The sequence below is a fragment of the Misgurnus anguillicaudatus genome, chromosome 8 (assembly GCF_027580225.2).
Source record: "Misgurnus anguillicaudatus chromosome 8, ASM2758022v2, whole genome shotgun sequence".
Lineage (NCBI taxonomy): Eukaryota > Metazoa > Chordata > Actinopteri > Cypriniformes > Cobitidae > Misgurnus > Misgurnus anguillicaudatus.
Window position 1 is genome coordinate 32,449,390 of NC_073344.2, and position 23,084 is coordinate 32,472,473.

Genomic DNA, 23,084 nt, shown 5'->3' on the forward strand with positions numbered 1-23,084 from the left:
GCGCGCCCTTCCCCCCTCATCGAGCCCCAGAGATGAGACGAGGCTCGCGCCAGGAATGTGCTGCTGAGTGACGTCACATCGGTCTGGAGCTCACAGTTTTGGGGGATCGTTTTGTTGAGCTGGCTTTAACCGAGCATTAGAAAAGCTCATCTTTAAGTATTTAAAGTCGATGAAATCATTCTGACCGTCGGATGTTTCACGTGTTTAACGCACTTATGCATGGATTCACCTCAAAAACTTCTTTGCTGAGAGGAAAGAGCCATTGCATCTGCCCTTCCCGTTACTTCAGAGGCCGAGGGTGAGTCGCAAAACTTTTTGGGTTTGCCGCTGTAAAGATGGCTGATGAGGTTCGGCATTTATAGAAGCCTTCTTTCTCAACCGGCCGGTCGCGTGCGTACGTACCCGTCTTTTGTTCGTGAAGGATCTTGTCCCAACTTGAGATGTTTTGAAGGAGCAGTAATCTGAGTAGACCGCTGAAATGAAGATTTTAGGAGTTTGCGCCGTGTAGTTGAAAACATGTCACGGTTGCATTAAATCCCACAATCAAATCAGACCGTCAGGAATTATATTTTGCTTTAAAATAAGATTAACTTATTTTGATTTTACTGTAGTATTACTGTATCTCAGTTAGTATAGCATGGGTTTGATCCACAGGAAACACACATAACGTTACTTATAAAATGTATAGATTGTCGCTTTCGATAAAAGCATCTGCCAAATGCAAACATTTCGACAATGAAAGCACGTTTTAATACACAAATTCTTATTAACAACAGTGCAAAAATAAACTACGAAAAAAGTACATTTAGGTTAAACACTAAAACACTTTTATTCACGTTAAACGCTTCGTAAAAAATCTTTTTCACGTTTTAAATTCTTGAATATTTGGACTGTTTTGGCGAACCCTTTAGATTAAGATATCACGTTAATCACAAAGAAAAATAAATAAATAATAACTTGGGTTATGCAGTCGAATAACTAATACTGTAGTTGTACAGTAAAAGTAGTACAGCATATAAAATATGACATTTTGGACTATTAAGTGTACATTACAACATTATGTCAACGTTTGTGAGACTTTAGTGGATTCGCTAGATAAATGAACAAACATCTTGATATTTGATCAGTTAATAGGTGTCTAAAAAGACCTTTAACACACAAGTGCTCGTTTCCTCTTCTCTCATGTAGTGTGCTGTGCAAACTGGGACACGCGGTCTTGTTTCCATAGAAACGCTCAGGACGCTGTGACACGGTGCCGCGCGCCGCTGGGATCATTCATCAAGACTTCACCAAAACCGCAAGATGGTAAGGAGACAACCAGCACCACGAATCAACAAAATAAGATGGAATTTCTGTATTTCTTGAGGATTGGATCATTTTATTGGTTGATATATCTGTTTATTGAATGATAACAGTCACGTGGATCTGTGTTGCTGCCGTTAGCAGGTAACCATTAGCTACAGTGCTTGAATCAATGGGGGGAAAATCTGTCTCTATGTCTTTTTGGGTTGATTTAATGGCATGCCACTTGAATTCATGTGTGTTTTGGAGAATTCACCTAACCTTTTGTTTCCTCCGCAGCCTTTTCATGACAACGTTTACTACCCGTACCCGACAGATCCCCCGGGAACTCATTCCTCAGCAGGGATCCCGTCTCTGCTGAGCTCTCCTCAGAGTCAGCCCTCCTCCGGCAGCCATAACAGACCGACCGCATCCGCCATGTCCGGACCCCTCACCTCATCCGGAGTCAATTCCAGCACCGGCATCCCCCCACCTTTCAAATTCCGCGCTCGCCGTGAGAACGTAGACTGGCGTCGGATCAACGCCGTGGATGTGGACCGGGTGGCGTGCGAAATGGACTTCCAAACGTTACAGGAGCACATCACGCCCGTAACGTTTTGTAACGTCGAGGGCGAGCGGTGCCACCGCTGTCAGAGCCCGGTGGACCCGGCCCTGATTAAGCTTTTCCGGTTGGCCCAGCTCACGGTGGAATACCTGCTTCACACCCAGGACTGCCTCAGCGTCAGCCTGCAGGCGGCCGAGGAGAGGCTGCTGGCGGAGGCGCGGGAGAGGGAGCAGCTCTGCGCCCAGCTGCAGAAAAAAACCCAGGATGCCAAGGCCTTAAAGGAGGAACTGAAGCAGAGGAAGAAGATCATCACCTCCCAACAAGCCATGTTTAGCGCAGGGATGAGTGCCAATTACCATAAGGTCTGTGCAGCCCCGTGCTGGAGTGTGAATGTTTGCATTAGCATTTTTATTGTTGCTGTCACCTCCCCCCAAAGCAACGCTCTGTTCCACAACAGTCTCACAGTTCATTCACCCTAGGCGATGAAAGGGAAGCGTATTTGTCACCTTTTAATGGCATGAAACGTTGACCACGGAGTGCAGTAATCTTGGTTGCGGAAGTATTTTTCTGTTTGTTTTTCCATAGGGATTTCAGAAATTCTTCAATATGAATTTATAGCGAGCTAGGCGAACGCAGCGCAAAGGTCATGGGTTTGTTTTCAAAGGAATATATATACTGATAACATGTATAGACTAAATGCAGTGTAAATTGCTTTGGGTAAAAGCGTCTGTCAAATGCATACATCTAAAAATAAATCTATACACCCACACATTAGGCATGGGCCGGTTACCGGTTTCAAGGTATACTGAGGTTTTAAACATTTAAGGTTTCAAAACCACTAAAATGTTCTGTGATACCGTCTCCAAGGTATGAGCTGTGTTCATTAAATCATTAAGTTATGTGATTGATTTGATGTTAAAATTTAATATACATTTGAAAATATTATATATTTTTTGAAAGCATATTATAATTTAAAGGCTTTATTTTTACCTGGCATTTGAAAATAACACATTTTAGTGTAACTGTGGGTTGACACCAGACGCGAGTTCAACAATTTGCGCAAATAGATAACATACAAAGTCAATGCAAAGACGCGATTAGACGCGTCTTCGTGTGGGGCGATGCGATTGATGCGATATGGGCGGCGCGTTTGCCGCGAAAACACGCGCTATTCGCCTCAAACGTGAAAATATTCAACTCGTGTGAAAAATTCGCATGACACGAAGTGAAATCTCGCGAATAATCTAGAGCGAGTAACGTGATGCCCCGCGTTTGGTGTGTACGTAGCATTACAATGGCAATACCGCAACACCGTGAAACCATGGTATTTTTGCTAAAGGTTATCATACTGCCAGAATCTTATACCGGCCCATGCCTCTTCACACACACACACACACACACAAACACACACACACATATATGCATACATTCGCAATCAGTATTAATGCCTCTAACGTAGTACGTTAAAATTAGTATGTAAAAAAAGTATGGTAGGGTCCTAATCTATCCACACATTAAAGAGACCCAAAAATTTAAAGTAAGGCCCCATTGACATCCATAGTAAAAAAATGAATACTATGGAAGTCAATGGGGCTTCTGATTGGTTTGCTTAGAAACATTCCTCAAAATATCTTTCTATGTGTTTATCAGAACAAAGAAACGTATACAGGTTTGTAACAAAATGAGAGGGAGTAAATGAGGACAGAATTTTCATTTTTGGGTGAACTATCCCTTTAATACTTTTTGGAATAGTATTACCCACAATGCCTTGCACTTTGCAATGGTTCTTTGATGTTATCAGCTTGCAATAGTATTTTTTCCAATGCCGGTTTTAGCTTCTGTCATACTTAAAGGGATAGTTCACCCAAAATGTAAATTCTCTCATCATTTTCTCATCCTCATGTTCGTTTTTTATTTTGATGAATACAAAAGAAGATATTTTGATAAATGATGGTAGGCACACATCTGATTGTAACCATTGACTTTCATAGTAGGAAAAACAAATACGATGGAATTCAATGGGCAGTGTTGGGGAAAGTTACTTTTAAAAATAATGCATTACAATATTAAGTCAAAGTAACTAATTGCATTACTTAGTTATTTTTAATGGAAAGTAATGCTTATGTTACTTTTAAGTTACCTTTGTGTTACTTTTTCTTACTTGGCTGAGGCTTGATCTCTTACGTAATGTGCGCTACTTGTAATGCGTTACCCCCAACAACACTGTCAATGGGTACCGTCAACTGTAATTTTTTACCTTTACATATTACAATACTTCCATAATATTTGTTTTCTTTCTATGGAAGTCAATGGTAATGGCAGCTGTGTGCTTACCATCATTTATCAAAATATCTTCTTTTGTGTTTATCATACAGGTTTAGAACAACATGAGGGTGTGTAAATGATGACAGAATTAAAATTTTAATTTAAATTAAAAATTCTTTAAGTATGCACTTTGCCGTCACCAGTGCAGTATGCCAAACAGGATTCACCCTAAATAAGTGTTGACTAACACTTTAAAGTCCATAATCACCCCTGCAGGCTGGGACAGGATTAGCTAATCACCAGATGCTTTGTTTTTTGGACACGGGATTTGGCGACCGGAGCAGATGGTGTCAGCCGGCGACAATGACTTCTACTTTACGTATAAAAGAGCTTTAAGTGGAGGAAACAAAACAAATCAAAGCCACCTGCCCCCCATCTGACTCCCCCAATCGCATTTTGTTGAAATTAAATTGCATGCTGCACTCAGTGTATTGAACTATACGTTTGAAGCACGCTTCAGTGTTTGTGACGTGTGATGATGATAAGACCCTATCAGTTGTTTGCTTGTTTGTAGTCATGTCAACATCGCCCCATGATTGTGGCCAGCTGTTGCCAAGGCAACACCTTGTGTTTCATGTGGTTACTAGGAGAATCACAGGCGCTCGACAGCAGCATCTTCATGAAAGCGCCACACATACTTCACTGTTTAATTAAAGAGTTTGAGGTTTTTCCGATTGAGAGGAGCACATAATTGCATTTCACAGCTCATTTGGAAATTTGGTTACGGCACTGCAGCAATGCAGTTATGTCACACAAAGGGTGCGTTACAAAGACAGTCAGAAGTTTTTCCCATCTTGTTGAATAAAACACATATGCCGGGCGTGTTAGCGAGGGTATCAATGGCAATGTGGTTAAATATGAATGAGAGCACCAGTCGGGTGTTATAGCTGCTAAATGTGGTGTGTAATGTGCAGCTTTGTAGATTTTCTCTCCTTGTCTCGGGATGAACTGGAGCGTGCTATGCATCGAGAGGTAGAGCGGGGAAAATATGTCATTTTCATCCTTCCACCAACCGATGTTTCCATGGCAACGTGCCTACGGTGTCTCTTGGTATCATCCCTTAGTGGAGTGTGAATGACAGCTGTGCCGAGTTACTCCGGCACCTGGCTGTCACTCGATTCGGCTTCATATCCATTTTGACCTTCAGCAACCGTTCTGCTGGGCATGTATGCCTTATTTGTGAACCACTTGACATAACAAATATTAAATTAATGATTGCTTTTAAAAGGTTCCATTTCAAACAAAAGTTGCAGCTGTAGCATGCCTTAAAGCCGAAGTGTGTCATTTTTAGGCGTATGCGATTTATACGATTTTCGTTATCAGAAGAGTCTGGTTTGGAACAATGTTAGGGTAAATAAATGATCACAGGATTAAAAAAAATTGTGAACTCTCCCTTTAATCATCTTTCAAATGTAAATGTCTTCTAGATTTAGTGACGTATAAATGAAAAATCTTGATCTCTGATTTTATTTTTTTTTATTTTCAGTGCCAACATTGTGAGAAAGCCTTCATGAACGCCTCCTTCCTGCAGTGTCACATGCAACGCAGACATCCAATGGAGTTTGATATTAGTAAGTGAGCTGAATGGGTTCACAAAATAACGTGTGTTTTGTATTTTGTTTAATTTGAGCATCTCATTCGTTTCAGAGCTAATGACAGATAATCAAAAAAAAATTCAGACCATGAAGCTACAGGATGAGATCAACAAACTTCAAGAGCAGTTGACCCTGGTCACGTCCCAAATGGAGACACAGCAGAAAGACTACACTGCTAAACAGGTAGGAAAGAATGTGAAGACACAACGGGCACTTTGTCTTGAATGTTATATTTTGTCAGTATTTTAATGTGTATTTAAAATTTGCTTTCCATCAGGAAAAAGAGCTCATTCAGAGGCAGGAGGACTTTAAGAGACAGTTGGAAATCTGGAAAGAAAATGAAAATATACGGATGAACAACAAAATAGACGAAGTTAAACAAGCATGTCAGCGCGACATGGATTCAATGCACCAAAGGAACAGAGACCTGGAAAGTGTATGTTTTGCTTTCAGAGTATGTTGCATACACTGCAAAAATATCTAAAAATTCTTAAATTAAGATGTATTTTCTTGACGAGCAAAATAGACAAAAAATATAAACTTTAAGTAAATTAAGTGCTTAAAACAAGCATAAAAAATCTGCCATTGGAATAAAAAAAAAATTCTTGAAATGAGTTAACTTTTTTCATAAACACTTAATTCAATAATTTTTTTCTTATTCCATTGGCAGATTTTATTTTGTTGTTTTAAGCACAAATTCGCTTACATTTTATATTTTTCGTCTAAAAACTAGACTTATTTTCCTAGGTCATTTTGCTTATCAAGAAAATACATCTTTATGAAAGAATTTTTAGATATTTTAACTGAAAACAAGACACAAAATACTAAGCAAGAAAGTAATGTTTTGCATTGTAAACATAATACACTGAAAAAAATGATTTTCAAGAAAAAAAAATCTTAGTATTTTTGTCTTGTCTTCAGCAAAAATATCCACAAATTCCCAAATCAAGATGCTTCTGCTTGATGAGCCAAATGACCCAAGAAAACAAGTCTAGTCTCTAGACCAAAAACATCAAATTTAAGTGACTTTGTGCCTAAAACAAGCACAAAAATCTGCCAATGGGGTAAGCAAATTTTTTTTCTTGAATTTTTCTTGAATTTAGTATTTAAGAACAATGTTCAAGATTTTTTTGCTTACCCCATTTGCAGATTTTTTTTGCTTGTTTTATGCCCAAAATCACTTAAATTTGACATTTTTGGTCTAAAACTAGACTTATTTTCTTGGGTCATTTTGCTCATCAAGAAAAAGCATCTTAATTTACGAATTTTTTGAAATTTTTACTGAAAACAAGACAAAAACACTAAGAAAATGTTTTCTTGAAAATCATTTTTTGCAGTGTAGTTAAAAGTTTTAAGTTCTGTCCTTTACATTAATTTACATTGTTGTTTTTCTGGTGCCTTTTTTGGGTAGGGAGTGAAGTATTCCTTTAAACAATTCTTCATCATATAAACTTGAAATGTTTTGTTTTCCTCAGGAGCTGTTCAAATTGAAACAGATAAATCAACACGAAAACACACCACCGGTACAGACACAACCCAGTACATCACCCAGCATTGAAAACTGGCAAGAAGTTGTTAAACTTCAACAGAAACTCCACAAACAAGTAAGACATATGCATTCATTAACATTCATGTGGTTCAGGACCGTCCAGTACATGAAGCACACCTTTAGTTGTAAACACGCTGATGTATTAATAAAGATTTCCGTTACACAGGAAATGAAGTGGGCAGAAAAAATGCAGAAAATAAAGGAGGAACATAACAGTGAGAAGAATCTGGTAAGTACCATGTGGTCATGACTTGAGATCTTTGCACACTGAAGTCCGAAATTTTGTATGCGTTTTATTGCATTCATCATTCTTACAAATTCAAATGCCCCTGAGCAAGGCACCATATCCCCAATTCACTTGTATGGTGGCTCTGAATTGTTAAAACGCTTGCTACAGATGCGAAAAAAGCTGAAAATTGAACCCAGTCTGAAGTTCTTTTTTTATGATGGACAAAAGTTTTCAGGGCAGTGTGCACATTTGATTGACACAACATGACGTCGTATCGTGTAAAAATTTCCAACACGAATTTTGAACTTAGTGTTCACCCCTTGTAGTTAATAATTTTATCACTGCATAAACACCAAATGTGAAGCATCGCGTTTTCTTACTCTACATTACTTGCGGGATTAAATATTGTGACATGCACATTTTTTGCGGTTCGTTTGAGGTGAAAAGTGTTTTTCACATTATTCGCATTGCCCCGCGCGAGTTTGCGTCTATTCGCGTCTTTGCATTGACTTTGTTTGTAATCTACTTGCGCAAATCGTTGAATTCGTGTTTGGTGTGTACGCCCCATTTAGACTGGATCAGTATTTTGTCTCTTCATGTAATCCCAAATTGACTGGATGATGGTGAAATCCGATATCTTTGTGTGTCATACTGATTGTTGTAGTAACCCTTTGTTTGTAGGAATCTCACATGATTATTGTGGTTAAAGGGACCACTTTTTAAAAAATAGGCTTATTTTCCAGCTCCCCTAGAGTTACACATTTGATTTTTACCGTTTTGAAATCCATTCAGCTGATATCCGGGTCTGGCTGTACCACTTTTAGCATAATTCATTGAATCCGATTAGGCCATTAGCCAAAGAGTTTCTATATTTTTCCTATTTAAAACTTGACTCTTTTGTAGTTACATCGTGTACCAACACCGACGGAAAACTAAAAGTTGCGATTTTCCAGGCCGATATGGCTAGGAACCACACTCTCACTCTGGTGCAATAATCAAGGACCCCGCTGCCGCAACATGGCTGCAGCAGGCACAGTGATATTACGAAGCGGCCGAAAATAGTCCCCAGCTATTCAAAGTATCCAAGGGGACTATTTTCGGGCACTGCGTAATATCAAGTACTATCAAGAGTCAAGTTTTAAATGGCAAAAATATAGGAAGTCTTTGGTCATTTTGGAGCGCGATGCTAATGGTCTAATCAGATTCAATGAATTATGCTAAGATATGCTAAAAGTGGTACCGCCAGACCCAGAGATCGTCTGAATGGATTCCAAAATGGTTAAAATCAAATGTTTCGTTGGAGCCGATGGTATAGTGGACGGTGCGCCGACACATGGTGCAGACGCACTTCTGGCGACCCGAGTTCGAATCCTGTCTCGAGGTCCTTTGCCAATCCCATTCCCCTCTCTTCACCCTATACTTTCCTGTCTTCTCTGTAATTAAATAACTGTAAATAAATAAAAAAAACTTTTAAAAAAAAATCAAATGTTTCACTCTAGGGGATCTGGAAAATGAGCATATTTTCAAAAAAAGTGGAGTGTCCCTTTAATTGAAGGTAATGTTTGGAAATGTAAATTTCTCTTTATACAATATAACAAAATGAGAAAGACAAAAGAAAGATAAGTAAGAAAACTGTTATGTCGACTTTCCATGGAGATATGTGTTAATCTCTTATCTAACTCTTCTGAATTCATTGTGTGTTGCTTCAGCTTCAAGAGGAGCTTTCAAACCTGCAACGTGACATATCAGAAGGGAGAGCAGAGTCGAGGAGACAGGTGCAGGAACTCAGCCGTCGGCTGCAGGACCAGCAGCAGATTATTGCCTCGCAGAACAAGCAGGTCAGTACAGGAAGAGACTCAAGTGTTCAGGATATCCTGTATTACTGCTGCCGTCCATAGTGTAATCTACAGAAACTGTACGGGTGGGAGTCTGTCAGGACATTAGAGCAATTATAATCTTACTGATTAGTTTTCAGTAAAGTTTGTTTTCAGATTTAAGTTTTCCTGTTATTCAGTTGGTAGAGCATTGTGTCAAGAGTTTGATCCCCAGGGAACACACATAGTGATGAAAATGTCAACCTTAAAGGGCAGTTCACATTATAGCGATAACTATAAAAAACATCGTTTTGAAAACCGTTTTATATTTAAGACAAAACCGGAGTTCACACCATAACGATAAATATACAACGAACAATACCGTTGGGATCACTTTCTGAGCGATTTTTTCCCCCACCTAATAAACGATAAACCATTGACAGTGCACGCGCACTTGAAATGACAGTGGAAGAGCTCAATGCGGAGGTCTATAACATAAAATTACCTCAGGTATCTAGCGCTGATGCAGTTGCTGTGAAGTTCACTACGTAATGCTCAAAAAGTAAAATATTAACACAAACTAGATTCACTGTTTAGACTTAATGCGAAATGCAGCATGTTGAGGACATCTGCTGGTTACCTGCTATGTAAATGCAACAAGAACAGCATATTTACATATTCAGTGACATGTAAACAATTGCAAAAGTTTTTCCAATAAAACAAGAAATATCCAATAAAAGTTAATGTCATTAAAGGCAAGTATTTGCGCGAGTGCCCCGCGCGTGAGCGAATTAGCATAAAGTTATCGTTATAATGTGGACGCTAATATAATTATCGTTATAATTAACGTTATATTTATCGTTATAATGTGAACGGCCCTTAAATGCACTATAAGTCATTCTGTATAAAAGCGTCTGCCAAAATGCATAATTGTAACGTATTGCTGATTGGAATGCATTTTTAATAACATGTGGTTTTGTTTATTTCATAGATGAAACAGATCTCGTCAAAGCCGCCAACAATAACAGTTCAGCGTGACGGTACGTTGACATATTTCAGGAGGATCTATTGACAGAAATGCAATATAATATACATACATAACTATAACTATATTATCAGTGGTTTATAAAGAGATTACAAAATGAATGTATTGTTTTTATTACCATAAATAAGCCGTTTTTATTTACATGAACTGCGGGGCCCCTTACACTGCAAAAAATGATTTTCAAGAAAAAAATCTTAGTATTTTTGTCTTGTTTTCAGATAAATATCTAAAAATTCTTAAATTAAGATGCTTTTTCTTGATGAGCAAAACGACCCAAGAAAATAAGTCTAGTTTTTAGACCAAAAATAACACATTTAAGTTATTTTGTGCATAAACCAAGCAAAAAAATCTCCCAATGGAGTAAGCAAATTTTTCTTGAATTTTTCTTGAATTTAGTGTTTAAGAAAAATGTTCAAGATTTTTTTTTTGCTCACCCCATTGGCAGATTTCTTTTGCTTGTTTTTACTAAAAACAAGACAAAAATACTAAGAATTTTTTCTTGAAAGTCGACTTTCTTACTTAGTATTTTTGTCTTGTTTTCAGAAAAAAAATATCTAAAAATTCTTAAATCAAGATGTATTTTCTTGATAAGCAAAATTACCTAAGAAAAAAATCTAGTTTTTACACAAAAAATATACATTTTAAGTGAATTTGTGTCTATAAACAAGCAAAAATATCTGCCAATGGGGGTGAGAAAAATTTTCTTGAATAAGGGGTTTAAGAAATAATTATTATTTCAAGATTTTTTTCTTACCCCATTGGCAGATTTATTCGCTTATTTTAGGCACAAATTCACTTAAAATGTATATTTTTTGTCTAAAAACTAGATTTTTTTATTCTTATCAAAAAATGCATCTTGATTTAAGAATTTTTAGATATTTGTACTGAAAACAAGACAAAAAACTAAGTAAGAAAGTCATGTTTTGCAGTGTACATGGAAGTCGCATTTCGCTCTGTGCATTTTGTAACTACTTTATATTATGTTTTGTTTTTTAAATGTGACATTTAAAAAATATATTTTTTTATTTATAACTTTGTTTGTGTGTGTATGTGTGTGTTTTAGTGGTTGCTAGCCCGGCTCAAGAGAGAAAAGCTAAAGTGATTGTCAGTGGTAAGTCATCCTGTGCCGCCCATCGGCTATATTGTGATTTCTGTTTAGTTAGCTTGCAAGACCTGTTATTATCACAATCCCTGCATAACTTGTTATTAGACTTTAGTTTGCATTTTCTCTAAACATCGGACAGTTAATACTCATCAGTTTCACATTCTAACCAGGGCACATTGTGGCATTACTTGACATTTTCGCTTATTTTTTGCTGCTTTGTTGGACTTTTGTTGTTGTTTTGTGCTTCTAAATTCATTACTTTATGTGTGAAGGCTGCTGTTTTCTTTTAAGTTTTTTATGCGAACATACGCGAACGTGAACGAACGTTTTGAAAAGCATTTGACTCGTATGTGTACAAACAGATGTTTGACGCATGTGCATTGCGACAAAACACAATGCATCCCCTGGCCTATACTACGTTGACCTGTATGTGCATGCACAACCTATTTGTACAAGTACGCCATGTTACAAAAATCTGGCTGTGCGCACGTACTATTATGATGACAAAATTAGCGCAGACCCTCGCGTATGCATAATAACTGAACTGCCCTTCTAGGTTTAATCGCAATTTTGTGTTTGGTCACTTTTCTTTGAAGACCTACAAGGTAAAAAACATGTAAATATCGGTTAATCCCATTATCGTTTCAATTTCTTATGTCACTCTGTACTTTTGGGTAAAATCCTTGTGTAAAAGCAGTTAGATTTAAACACATCTCGGCCCATTGATTCATAACCTCTTGCACTCTTTCTGCGCTGTCCTATTAGAGCAACACAACTCGATCCATAAGCTGGATCCTATAGTGGAGCTGTCTGAGGAAGATAAAGGTAAACGTGACCGAGCGTATTAGTCTGTGGTTTGCTCGCTTGCTGTCTGCATGGATCAGTCGCTCGGGCATGCTGTGTTCAGTCTGTGAGCATGTGTCTGTCAGCCTGAGCCAGTAGATGTTTCACAGACCTTAAACCAAAACAGCACGTCTCCTGTATTAACGCAAAGGTAACTGCATGTGTGCAGTCATTGGATGGGTTTGAGGAGAGACAGGAGATGTAGTTATAGGACATAGAGCAATAACACAGCAGAAGTTAAACCGGACGTCCTGCATTTATTCTTGATTTACTCTGTGTATGGTAAGTGCCAGCTGCCAGGATGTGTCTCAGTCCCATTCGTTTTACATTTTCAGAATCCTCCAGCATCTCAGAAAGTTACCCAGAGACTCACTCGTGGAAACAGCAGGTGGAGGAACTGTTGAAGAATCCAGGGTTGAGGAGAGACATGCGCATGGCTGCTCAGGAGAACCTCGGTGATAGACTGATGACCTTGGGCATTAAGGTAGTGAGTGTCAAACTACACACACTCACCCTGTATAGATCATCATCCCGTATAGTCCCTATTGTGTTGTTGAGGAACAAAAACACAATGTAACATTGATGTTGTTCAGGGTGTCACAGGTCTCTCTAACGGGGCGTATAAGAGCGCCATGGCCCAAATTACCTCAGACCGTCAGAATAAACAGGAAGAAGATCCAGCGTATCGGAGGACACAGAAAGAGATCAGTCGTAAACTGGAGCATAGGGTACAAGAGAGGAACACAGAGGAACCAGCCAAACCCAAACAACTAGAACAAGGTCAGCATTTAGTGTTAAGTTTGATGGGATATATGCTTGCATTAAAGGGGACATTTCACAAGACTTTTATAAATCTTTGGTGTCCCCAGAGTAAATAGATAATTTATTATAACATGTTAAACTTGCCACTTTGTAGGTGTAAGCAAAAATGTGCCGTTTTGTGTGTGTCCTTTTAAATGCAAATGAGCTGATCTCTGCACTAAATGGCAGTGCCGTGGTTGGATAGTGCAGATTAAGGGGCGGTATTATCCCCTTCTGACATCACAAGGGGAGCCAAAATTCAATTACCTATTTTTTTATATGCTTGCAAAGAATGATTTACCAAGACTAAGTTACTGGGTTGATCTTTTTTTAGGTTGATAGAAGCAGTGGGGACCCAATTATATCACTTAAACATGAAAAAAGTCAGATTTTCATGATATATTCCACTAAATCGGTGCCATTTGCTTGTTGATTTTTATCTTTTTTTAACACTAATTACACACATACTTTACTTTTCAAAATGAGTATTGATCAAGTATTGGTATCTTAGGTAACTAGTTTATTTTATTTAACATGGTTTCTTAAAGAAGAATTGAGGCATTTTGGTAACAGGACTGAAAGTAACACGACTGAGTTTTTAGAATAGATTTTGCAAATACATGAATTATAGCTGCATTAAATATTTGCTAATAGCATAAAGACACGGAGCAAATTCTAGTGATTTACCAATTTTTTATTTTAAAATAAACTGATAACATGAAAGACATAATATAGGCAACAGCACTGAACATTAAGATTGACATTCACAGTCATAGCATCAATATCATAAAATATACAGAAAATAAAAAAATGACGTTTAGAAAATCCATGATGATGATGTAACTTCCTCTTGAAAATGTGACTAGATTGTCAGAGAAAGGAATGTGTTGGATAACAGGACTGAGTGAAATCCTGGTGACATGACTAAAATGTTTTATCTAAAATATTATGAATTTTTTAATGGTATAAAATATTTAACCACAAAAATGCAAATAAAAGAAATATATCTTAATTTATGCTTTATATTTAAAAAAAGTATAGAGAGAGAGTATAGAGATAGAGAGCAGGGACGGATAAAAAAGCTGTATTTCAGTGTTCTATGTAGTTTTTATTAATGTTTTCAATTTTATAGTTTAAATTTGGTGTTAGATTAACATTGAGGACACTTTGTTTAATAATAAATTCTATTTTAGAGTTAGTTCCCGCATTTCTATACATGTAATGTACTGGGGACAGAAATGGCACCGATTTGGAGGAACGGTCCATAGCTGCCTGTCTAAGCAGCATGCATGTAAAACATCATATACATGCTCCTAATACAAGGTTTTTAACTAGGGCTGTCAAAAGATTCATTGCGATTAATCACATACAAAATAAAAGTTTGTGTTTACATAATATGTGTGTGCGTGCGTGCGTGTTTGTACTGTGTGTATATATTATGTATATATAAATACACACATACATGTATAAATTTAAGAAAAATTTTATTTAGGTTGATTTTTTATTTATATTCATAATATAAAATATATCAAAATTGATATAAATATATCCATATATATTTTTAAATACAAACATTAATGTGTGTGTATTTATATGTATATAAAATAATTATACACAGTGCACACACATAAATTATGCAAAAAAACGTTAACTTTTTATGCAATTAATCTCAATTCATCTGTTGACAGCCCTATTTTTAACAGCATGCATTAAAATAATTCAATTCTGCAGATATTTGTGTATGCTTTCATCTAAGCTGACATTTTTTAAATAGATTTAAACTTGGTAAAATGTGAGATAGTAGACAGCATCACGTGTCATTTGTCATCAGAGATAATGTTTTTTTCTCATTATCCCATAGTGCTTCAGTCTAGACCCAGATCCAGCAGTTTTCCATCTACGGTAACTCGTGTCGTGTCAGGCCCTCCTCCGAAACAGCAACACACCCCACAACCAGCTCCACGCAGCAAAACCAGCACCCTGCCTAAGACCTCAACACCACTGCAGCAACACAGCAAGTACATATAACCGTTTACTGTTCATATAGTCTGTCTACTGTTACATGAAAGGATTAGAAAATTTATTTTACCCTACTTAGAGTGCATTCAGGCTATACATTTTATCAGTATGTGTGTTTTTGCGTTGCTAACTTAATGCTCCGCCAGTTGAGCTACAGGATGCATCCTATGTACCTTTTTGTTTATTTACATGTTTAAATAAAAGAAATCCACTTTATAAATGTAGACCCTAAGACCTCACTATATACATTCTTGCTTGTTCTTTTACATCCAGAGCTCCTATATTTAGCTCTGATGAAGAAACATCTGAGGAAGAGGAGTCGTCTGAGGAAGAAGCTCCAAAAACGCAGAAGAAACCTCCCATGGTCAGCAGCAGCACCACTGTGAAAGCCCAAACTCCTAAAGTGCATCAGCGTTCGCCCCCTCGGCCCAACGGCTCCCCCGCGCTCAGAACGGCCGTGACCGCCCTGAGCGAGAGCGACAGCGAGTGGACAGACGGCAGCGAGATGGAGGAGATCAACATCTCGCAACTGCACAAACACACAGACCAGAATGGAAACGTGAAGAAGATCCCTAACAGTAAGATTTAAACTCATATCACACATATGACAGTGGACATCACAATGTCAAATCAATCGTAGTGTATTGCGTGTGTGTATGAATTTTGTCTTGTGTTTTCTGTAGGTAATGTCAAAGCTCTTGGCAAAAGCCTGGAAAAACAGCTCACAGAGCGAGGCCCAAAGAAACCAGCAGGGGGCGTCAGTACTTTCCTGGAGGTACCAACTGTTGTCAAACATCTGAAGGTAAGAGAAGCTGTTAGATATCTTTATACCTGTGCAACATACACATAGCTTTGTTTTTGTAATGGTGTTTTGTCGTGTCTTTTAGTACGCAGATGAAGATGATGATGATGACTGGGATATCTCCTCTCTGGAGGATGTGCCTGCTGTACCCAAACACAACCAGAGCTCTGCCCCCATCAGAAAGAGTCTGGAGAAGAGTCTGGACACCAGCACCAGCGTCTGGGGCTCATCGGTGACTAAAGGACAGAAACAAGGTACACACAAAAAAACTCTATTTTAGCTAAAAATATTTTTGCAAATGAAATAAACACTACTGGACAAATGTTTGGGGTCAGTTGAGATTTTCTTCTAATCCAAGTATTTTAATCAGAAGGTGTATGCTTACATTTTTTTAAAGGGACACTTCACCCATTTGCATTAGGCTGTGTATAGTTAGAACCCCAGTCATGTTTTTGAATGGTCGTGCATAATTTCCTCAGTTTCCGCTGAGACAGGAGAAATACGGATTTCAGTGTTGTACTTCCTTCTTTCAATGATGTAAAAATCATCATTTTGCATCATTGAAAGAAGGAAGTCAAATATCTTTGTAGAGGGGGTGAGACTACAAACACTCCTTTTCTCGGTCAAATAGGCACCAAATTCGAAATTTATGTTACATTTCGACTACAAATATGACACACTTTCAATAAAGATTAATGTTTCCACGGGTGAAATGCTCCTTTAAAGTAGGGATATAGCGATAACATATTAATTTCTTTCTTAGAAAGCTATAAAAATGTAAATATAAAAAAAGAATACATTAATTAAAACAAAAAAATAAAGAAAATACAGCCAATCAGAGCACAAAATAGATGTAAACTTCAATATTGTTTACAATAATCCTACCTACCTCAGTCTCTTAATTCAATTTGTTTTTTATTTAATTTAAATTTTCTAAACATTTTTTAGTCTTTAGTTTAATTTCTGATTTTTTGAATTAACTTCAGTATATATATATATATTGTGACCCGGGACAACAAAACCAGTCATAAGTCGCATGTGTATATTTGTAGCAATAGCCAACAATACATTTGTATGGGTCAACTTATCGATTTTTTTATTCCAAAAATTATTAAAGATCATGTTCCATTAAGATATTTGGTACATTTCCTACCTTAAATATATCAAAAATGTATTTATTATTAGTAATATGTATTGCTAAGGACTTCATTTGGATAACTTTAAAGGCAAATTTCTCAATACTTTACCTTAGATTCTAGTTTTTCAAATACTGGCAAATATCGTCCTTTCCTAACAAAACATCCATCAATGGAAATCGTATTTATCCAGCTTTTAGATGTTGTATGAATATCAATTAAAAAAATGTGGTCCAGGGTAGAGGTCTTCTCGGAGAGATGTACCCGACCCCGAAATGACCTGAATCGCTTTTTACCTGAACCCAACATACATAAATACTTTTTTTAAAGACAGACCCGACCCGAGACAAACCCGGAAAAACGAGTCCGACCCCAACCAGTGGCAATTTTTTAACTCGACTGGACCAGAAAGAAACCCCAGTGGCCTCGCAACCAATTTGGCCCGCTGCTCCATTTATTTTACTGTGTTATCTGACAACGACACAAAGGGTACCACTAAAATGTCCGAGGCACACATGAAACTTTTAGACCCAAACCTGCTCGGGTCTTGGGTCGGACCTCGGGTTTTCGGATCTAAGTGGACCCGTGAAGACCTCTAGTCCAGGGTCACATATTTTCTACATTTGTCGGTTGCACAGTCTACAGATCTACATTTCATACTTCAGGTTGTAAACTGTGTATGTGACAAATTAAAAGCTTGAAAAAAGAATCTCAGCATGAGATCTCAAGAAACTGCTTGATAAAATGTGACATATATTACAAATTTAACGTAGTTTTTCACATGGTTACATTTGTGTTATTCCATAGTTTTCATGAGTTTACTATTATTTAGTTCTGAACAACTTATTTATCCAAGTTGCTCACAGTCAGAAAAGCCATTGTGCTTTTTTTTAGATCCATTTAATCTGCAAAGCCACCGTGAAATTGCCTAAACATACCATACAGTCATTCATATTAACACACTGGGACTTTCTATCATGATTTCATCAGTTTATTGATGGAGCTGAAAGCAATGTTAAAGGAATAGTCTACTGGTGGTACAAAATAAAACGTAGCGCTTTTCTAAGCGGATTTAAAAGAGGAACTATATTTTATGGCGTAATAGCACTTTTGGGAGTACTTCGACTCGCCTGAAAAGTCCGCTACCCTTCTCACTCTCATAATGGGAGAGGGAGGGTGTTACTGCGCCAAGTTGAAGTACTCCCAAAAGTGCTATTACGCCATACAATATAGTTCCTCTTTTAAATCCGCTTAGAAAAGCGCTACGTTTTATTTTGTACCACCAAACTTGCTCGTATAACTACTCGTCTTAAATAGGAAAAACGTTGATGTGTTTGGTCACTTCTAACTTTATCTCTAAATGGTACCATTGAATGAATGGGGCTAAGCTAAATGCTATCGAAGCGTCGCAGCGCGCTCCAGCGCTTACGTGCACGCACACATATGATAGAGGGATGTATCAACAATTCTTGGTTAAGGTAATAACATATTTTAATATTAAAAATAAGTAGACTATTCCTTTAACGGTTCTAGAATTCCAGACTAGATTAACCACTAAATTAGACACACCTCCTCTTTACCATACCCCGCCCATAAAGACATGGAGATTAATAGGGATGCTCCTATCAGGATTTTTGCAGCCGTTACCAAGTACCGATTTCTTGTTGTCGTGATCAGCCGATACCAATGCCCAATACAGATTCTTCAAGCTGATATGCAAGATCTTTGATGACTGTAACTGTTAACATTTTTTCTAGATAAAGTAATACCACAAATGTTGCCTTTGTTTTATTATTAGCACTAATTAGGTATATTATCGATATGCCTTTAAAAAGGCTTATGCCTGTTTAAAGTAATAAAAATAAAACGCTTCACAGTATAAATTATACATTCACACATTATTATAAAGTACAACAGTTCTTCAGTCAAGAGCAGAGAGGGATTTCCTCTTTAATGTTATTGAGAGATGAATTAGGATACTGCGGCTTTTATGTTCTATACGCTGCTTGATGGGGATGTGAGACACATTGCGCTGCGTGTTAGGATGGCGTGAGCCCTCATAGAAAATGCTTATATCTTTGTTAAGGCAGAGAGAGAAATCCAAATGTGCAAGTCACACATGAGCAACGGGTTGTAAAAATGCTCGCAATGCGTAAAAATGGTCTCAAATTGCACTCACATTCCGATGCCATATGATGACAAAAGTATTAGAAAGATCTGTTAATGAGATCGGCAAATTTAGCGAGTACCGATCGAGTCGTTTAATGCGATGCAATCGGAGCATCCCTAGAGATTTAATAATTATAATTACAGATAAAGCAGAAAAACATCATTTTACAAAAAAAACTGACTGACCGTGTGTGTTCGTACTATAAGCTTTGTCAAAAACAACAGTATCAAAATAGTGTTCTGACGTGACAGATATTCACCTTTCGGCTTACCATATATGGGTTTTCCTTTGAATGTGAAAAAAAGTATCCTGAAATTACAAATTCTAGACACATATATGATATTTTATTATAACTATTTAGTTATATGTACGGAAGAGGATTAGGGCCACTGGTGAAAAAAATATTTGAATTCTGTCTTTATTCTCAGAATTCTGACTTTAATCTCAGAATTCTGACTTTAATCTCAGAATTCTGACTTTAATTTCTGAGATTAAGTCAGAATTCTGAGAATAAAGTCAGAATTCAAATATTTTTTACACCAGTGGCCCTAATCCTCTTCCGTACATATAACTAAATAGTTATAATAAAATATCATATATGTGTCTAGAAATTGTAATTTCAGGATACTTTTTTTCACATTCAAAGGAAAACCCATATATGGTAAGCCGAAACGTGAATATTTGTCACGTCAGAACACTATTTTGATACTGTTGTTTTTGACAAAGCTTACAGTCAGAATTCTGAGATTAAAATCAGAATTCTGAGAATAAAGTCAGAATTCTGAGAATAAAGTCAGAATTCAAATATTTTTTTCACCAGTGGCCCTAATCCTCTTCCGTATATATCTGACATATAACTTTTTATATAATTTTATAAAAAATATTTCACAGTGCCTATCAGTTTATTAATACATTAATGTTGCTCTTGATGTTTTATTTGATGTGAAATTTGCTACAGTATTACACCATACCTTAAAGGAATACTCAGCTTTCATAAAAAAATCCTAATAATTTACTTATCCCCATGTCATCCAATATGTTTGTCTTTCTTTGCTCAGCTGAGAAGTTCGTTTTTTTTTTTTTTTTAGGAAAACATTCCAGGATTTTTTACAATTTAAGGCTTTATTGGACCTCAACAGTTTACAGTTTCAATGCAATTTAAAATTGCAGTTTCAACGCAGCTTCAAAGGACTCTTAAATGATCCCAAACAAGGCATAAGGGTCTTATCTAGCAAAACAATCGTCATTTTCAGCAAGAAAAAAAATGCACTTTTAAACCACAACTTCTCGTCTTGCACTAGCTGTGTGAAGAACCAGCGCGACCTTACGTATTGCATAATCACGTCAAACGGTTAAGCGTTACATATGTGAAACGCACATTTGCAGACCACTTTTAACACTAAACTGACACAAAGACATTAATTAGTATCATTCTACATACAACAACGTCATAACAGTCTGTAAAGTCCCACACTTGCAAACACTGGGGCGGTAGTTTCGCATACGTCATGCGATACCTTTCGACGTGATTGCGTAATACGTAAGGTCACACTGGCACATCACATGGCTAGTGCAAGATGAGAAGTTGTGGTTTAAATGTACATATTTTTTTATTTTTCTTGGCAAAAAGGACCATTGTTCGCTAGATAAGACCCTTATGTCTAGTTTGAAGCTGCATTGAATTTGCAATTTTAAACTGCATTTAAACCGTAAACTATATAGAGAAAAAAAAATGTTCTCAAAAAACTTAATCGTTTTCTCGACTGAACAAAGAAAGACATAAACCTAGAAATAAATCTTGGATGACATGGGGGGAGTGAGTAAAATATCTGGATTTTGTATGAAAGTGGAATATTCCTTTAAAGGCGGTGCACGATCTCTGAAAGCCAATGTTGACATTTGAAATCACCTAAACAAACACGCCCCTACCCCAATAGAATCTGGACCTTTTTTTGATAGACCCACACATACGCAGCCCAGGCAATAGTCATAACCTGAAAACCACGCCCACCGGGGGGGAAAAGCAATCCAACCGTCTCCATTGACTTTGTATTGCGAGAGGCCGGCTCCTTGTCATTTCTGGCTTATAACAAAAAACTGAATAATGCCTAAAAGCTGCTCTGTGACAATATGCACAGCTAACAAGCCAAAGAACCCAGAAATAAGTTTTTATAAGCTGTCGAGCCGTAAAACCCAGCCTTTAAGGAGAATAAAGTGGATTGCTGACTACGTTTCCCCCTAGTGGACGCAGTTTTACTAATAGGAGTACTATAAAAAGTTGACTGTATCCATTTCTGTGTCTTTAAACGCTCGTTTTTTTGAAGTCGACAGCTTATAAACACGTTTTTTTTGGCTTGTTAGATGTACACCTTGTCACACAGCAGCTTTTAGGTATTATTCTGTTTTTAAGTTTAATCTGTAAATACGTTTTTATAAGCTGTCGTCCCCAAAAAACGAGCGTTTAAAGACACAAAAATGGATACAGGCAACTTTTCATAGTACTCCTATTAGTAGAACTGCGCCCACTAGGGGGAAACGTAGTCGGCAATCCACTTTATTCTCCTTAAAGACTGGGTTTTTACGGCTCGACAGCTTATAAAAACTTATTTCTGGGTTCTTTGGCTTGTAAGCTGTACATATTGTCACACAGCTGCTTTTAGGCATTATTCAGTTTTTTGTTATAAGCCAGAAATGACAAGGAGGCAGCTTCTCCCAATACAAAGTCAATGGAGACGGTTGGATTGAATTCCCCCCCCGGTGGGCGTGGTTTTCAAATTTGCATAACTGCTCTCTGTCTCTATGATGTCGGTTAGTAGACACGCCTCTTACTGCTGATTGGCTACAAGTGTGTTTTGGTACTCGGCCCGACTCCCTTTTCCAAAGAGTTTCTCAAAAAATCGTGCACCCCGCCTTTAAGCAATGAATGTTTAACTCAACCCATGTAATGTTTGGGATATGTTTCTGATCTCATCTCTCTTTCTCAGGCCTGACAGACGCAGGAACCGGCAGCACTCTGAAGAGCAGTTTAGTGACTGTCAGCGACTGGGACGATTCAGATGAAATATGATAAGACTGATGAAATAAAATCCAGCAAAGTACCAAAACATTCACAAACCAGTTCACCTTACACTTTCAATCAAACAATTGTAATATCAAGTGACTCTAGTATCTCAGGCTTAGTTATTATTCAGGGACTGCAGAATTTGATATTTATGCTGTTTATGGTACTTTAGGTGAAAATAATATGGTACACCTTTGGTACTAAGAAAAAATCAAGGGATGTTGCACTTTAATACTTTAGCCTCATGATTCATTTGATAGTTTAACTATAAAATCTCCTTCTGGAATAAAACATGTAGCCTCAAATGACAAAGGACTTTTTGTAATATGTAAAATATTGATTTATTAAATTCAGTTTGCCTTAAAGATTTCACTACATGCTTTCATAGAGAGAAACTATACGCATTAAACAGTCAACAAGTGTCTTTTTTGCAAGTATTCCCAAACAGTACATAGGGTCACACAGCTGAGTCTATGGGGCGCCGGGAGGGTGTGATCAATTTTGAAGGTCGACTTTCTTGTGATTCGCTCATGCCTCCACTCTGTTTATAGTTGTTATGTCTGTTTGATTGGTATGAAGGAGACACAATGACGGTTGTTGGTCTCGAGTAACCCGGCAGCATGAAGGTCCGTCTGGTATGTGCAGTCATGTATGACGGGGGTTTTCTGAGTTTCTTTTGAGTAAACCTAAGAGAAAAACAAATAGGCTTGCATTAGACTTAAAAAAATCACATGTTTTGGTATA

General features: G+C 37.3%; 2 protein-coding genes across 6 annotated transcripts in view; one reads left to right on the forward strand and one right to left on the reverse strand.

Moving 5' to 3' along the window:
- On the forward strand, positions 1-22,707 carry dzip1 (DAZ interacting zinc finger protein 1). 5 transcript variants are annotated; one of them, XM_055213055.2, is made up of 19 exons: positions 1-298; positions 1,229-1,305; positions 1,582-2,208; positions 5,658-5,742; positions 5,819-5,949; positions 6,044-6,202; positions 7,242-7,370; positions 7,482-7,544; positions 9,254-9,382; positions 10,350-10,398; positions 11,467-11,514; positions 12,274-12,333; positions 12,687-12,838; positions 12,945-13,131; positions 15,014-15,170; positions 15,445-15,749; positions 15,855-15,973; positions 16,059-16,227; positions 22,264-22,707. In XM_055213055.2, the coding sequence occupies exons 2-19, from the start codon at positions 1,303-1,305 to the stop codon at positions 22,344-22,346; spliced, it is 2,655 nt and encodes an 884-aa protein (XP_055069030.2). In that variant the 5' UTR covers positions 1-298; positions 1,229-1,302; the 3' UTR covers positions 22,347-22,707. The 5 variants fall into 5 exon arrangements, with proteins under 5 accessions (XP_055069030.2, XP_055069029.2, XP_055069031.2 ...); XM_055213054.2 differs by having other exon boundaries at positions 2-298; positions 1,189-1,305; XM_055213056.2 differs by having other exon boundaries at positions 4-298; positions 1,189-1,305; positions 12,687-12,835.
- LOC129450358 (claudin-10-like) overlaps positions 22,599-23,084 on the reverse strand; it is a 6,589-nt gene continuing 6,103 nt past the window's right edge. Inside the window, exon 5 of the mRNA XM_055213061.2 lies at positions 22,599-23,026. Within this exon, the coding sequence (XP_055069036.2) occupies positions 22,798-23,026 (229 nt within the window). The 3' untranslated portion in view covers positions 22,599-22,797. The remainder of the gene's footprint in view (positions 23,027-23,084) is intronic.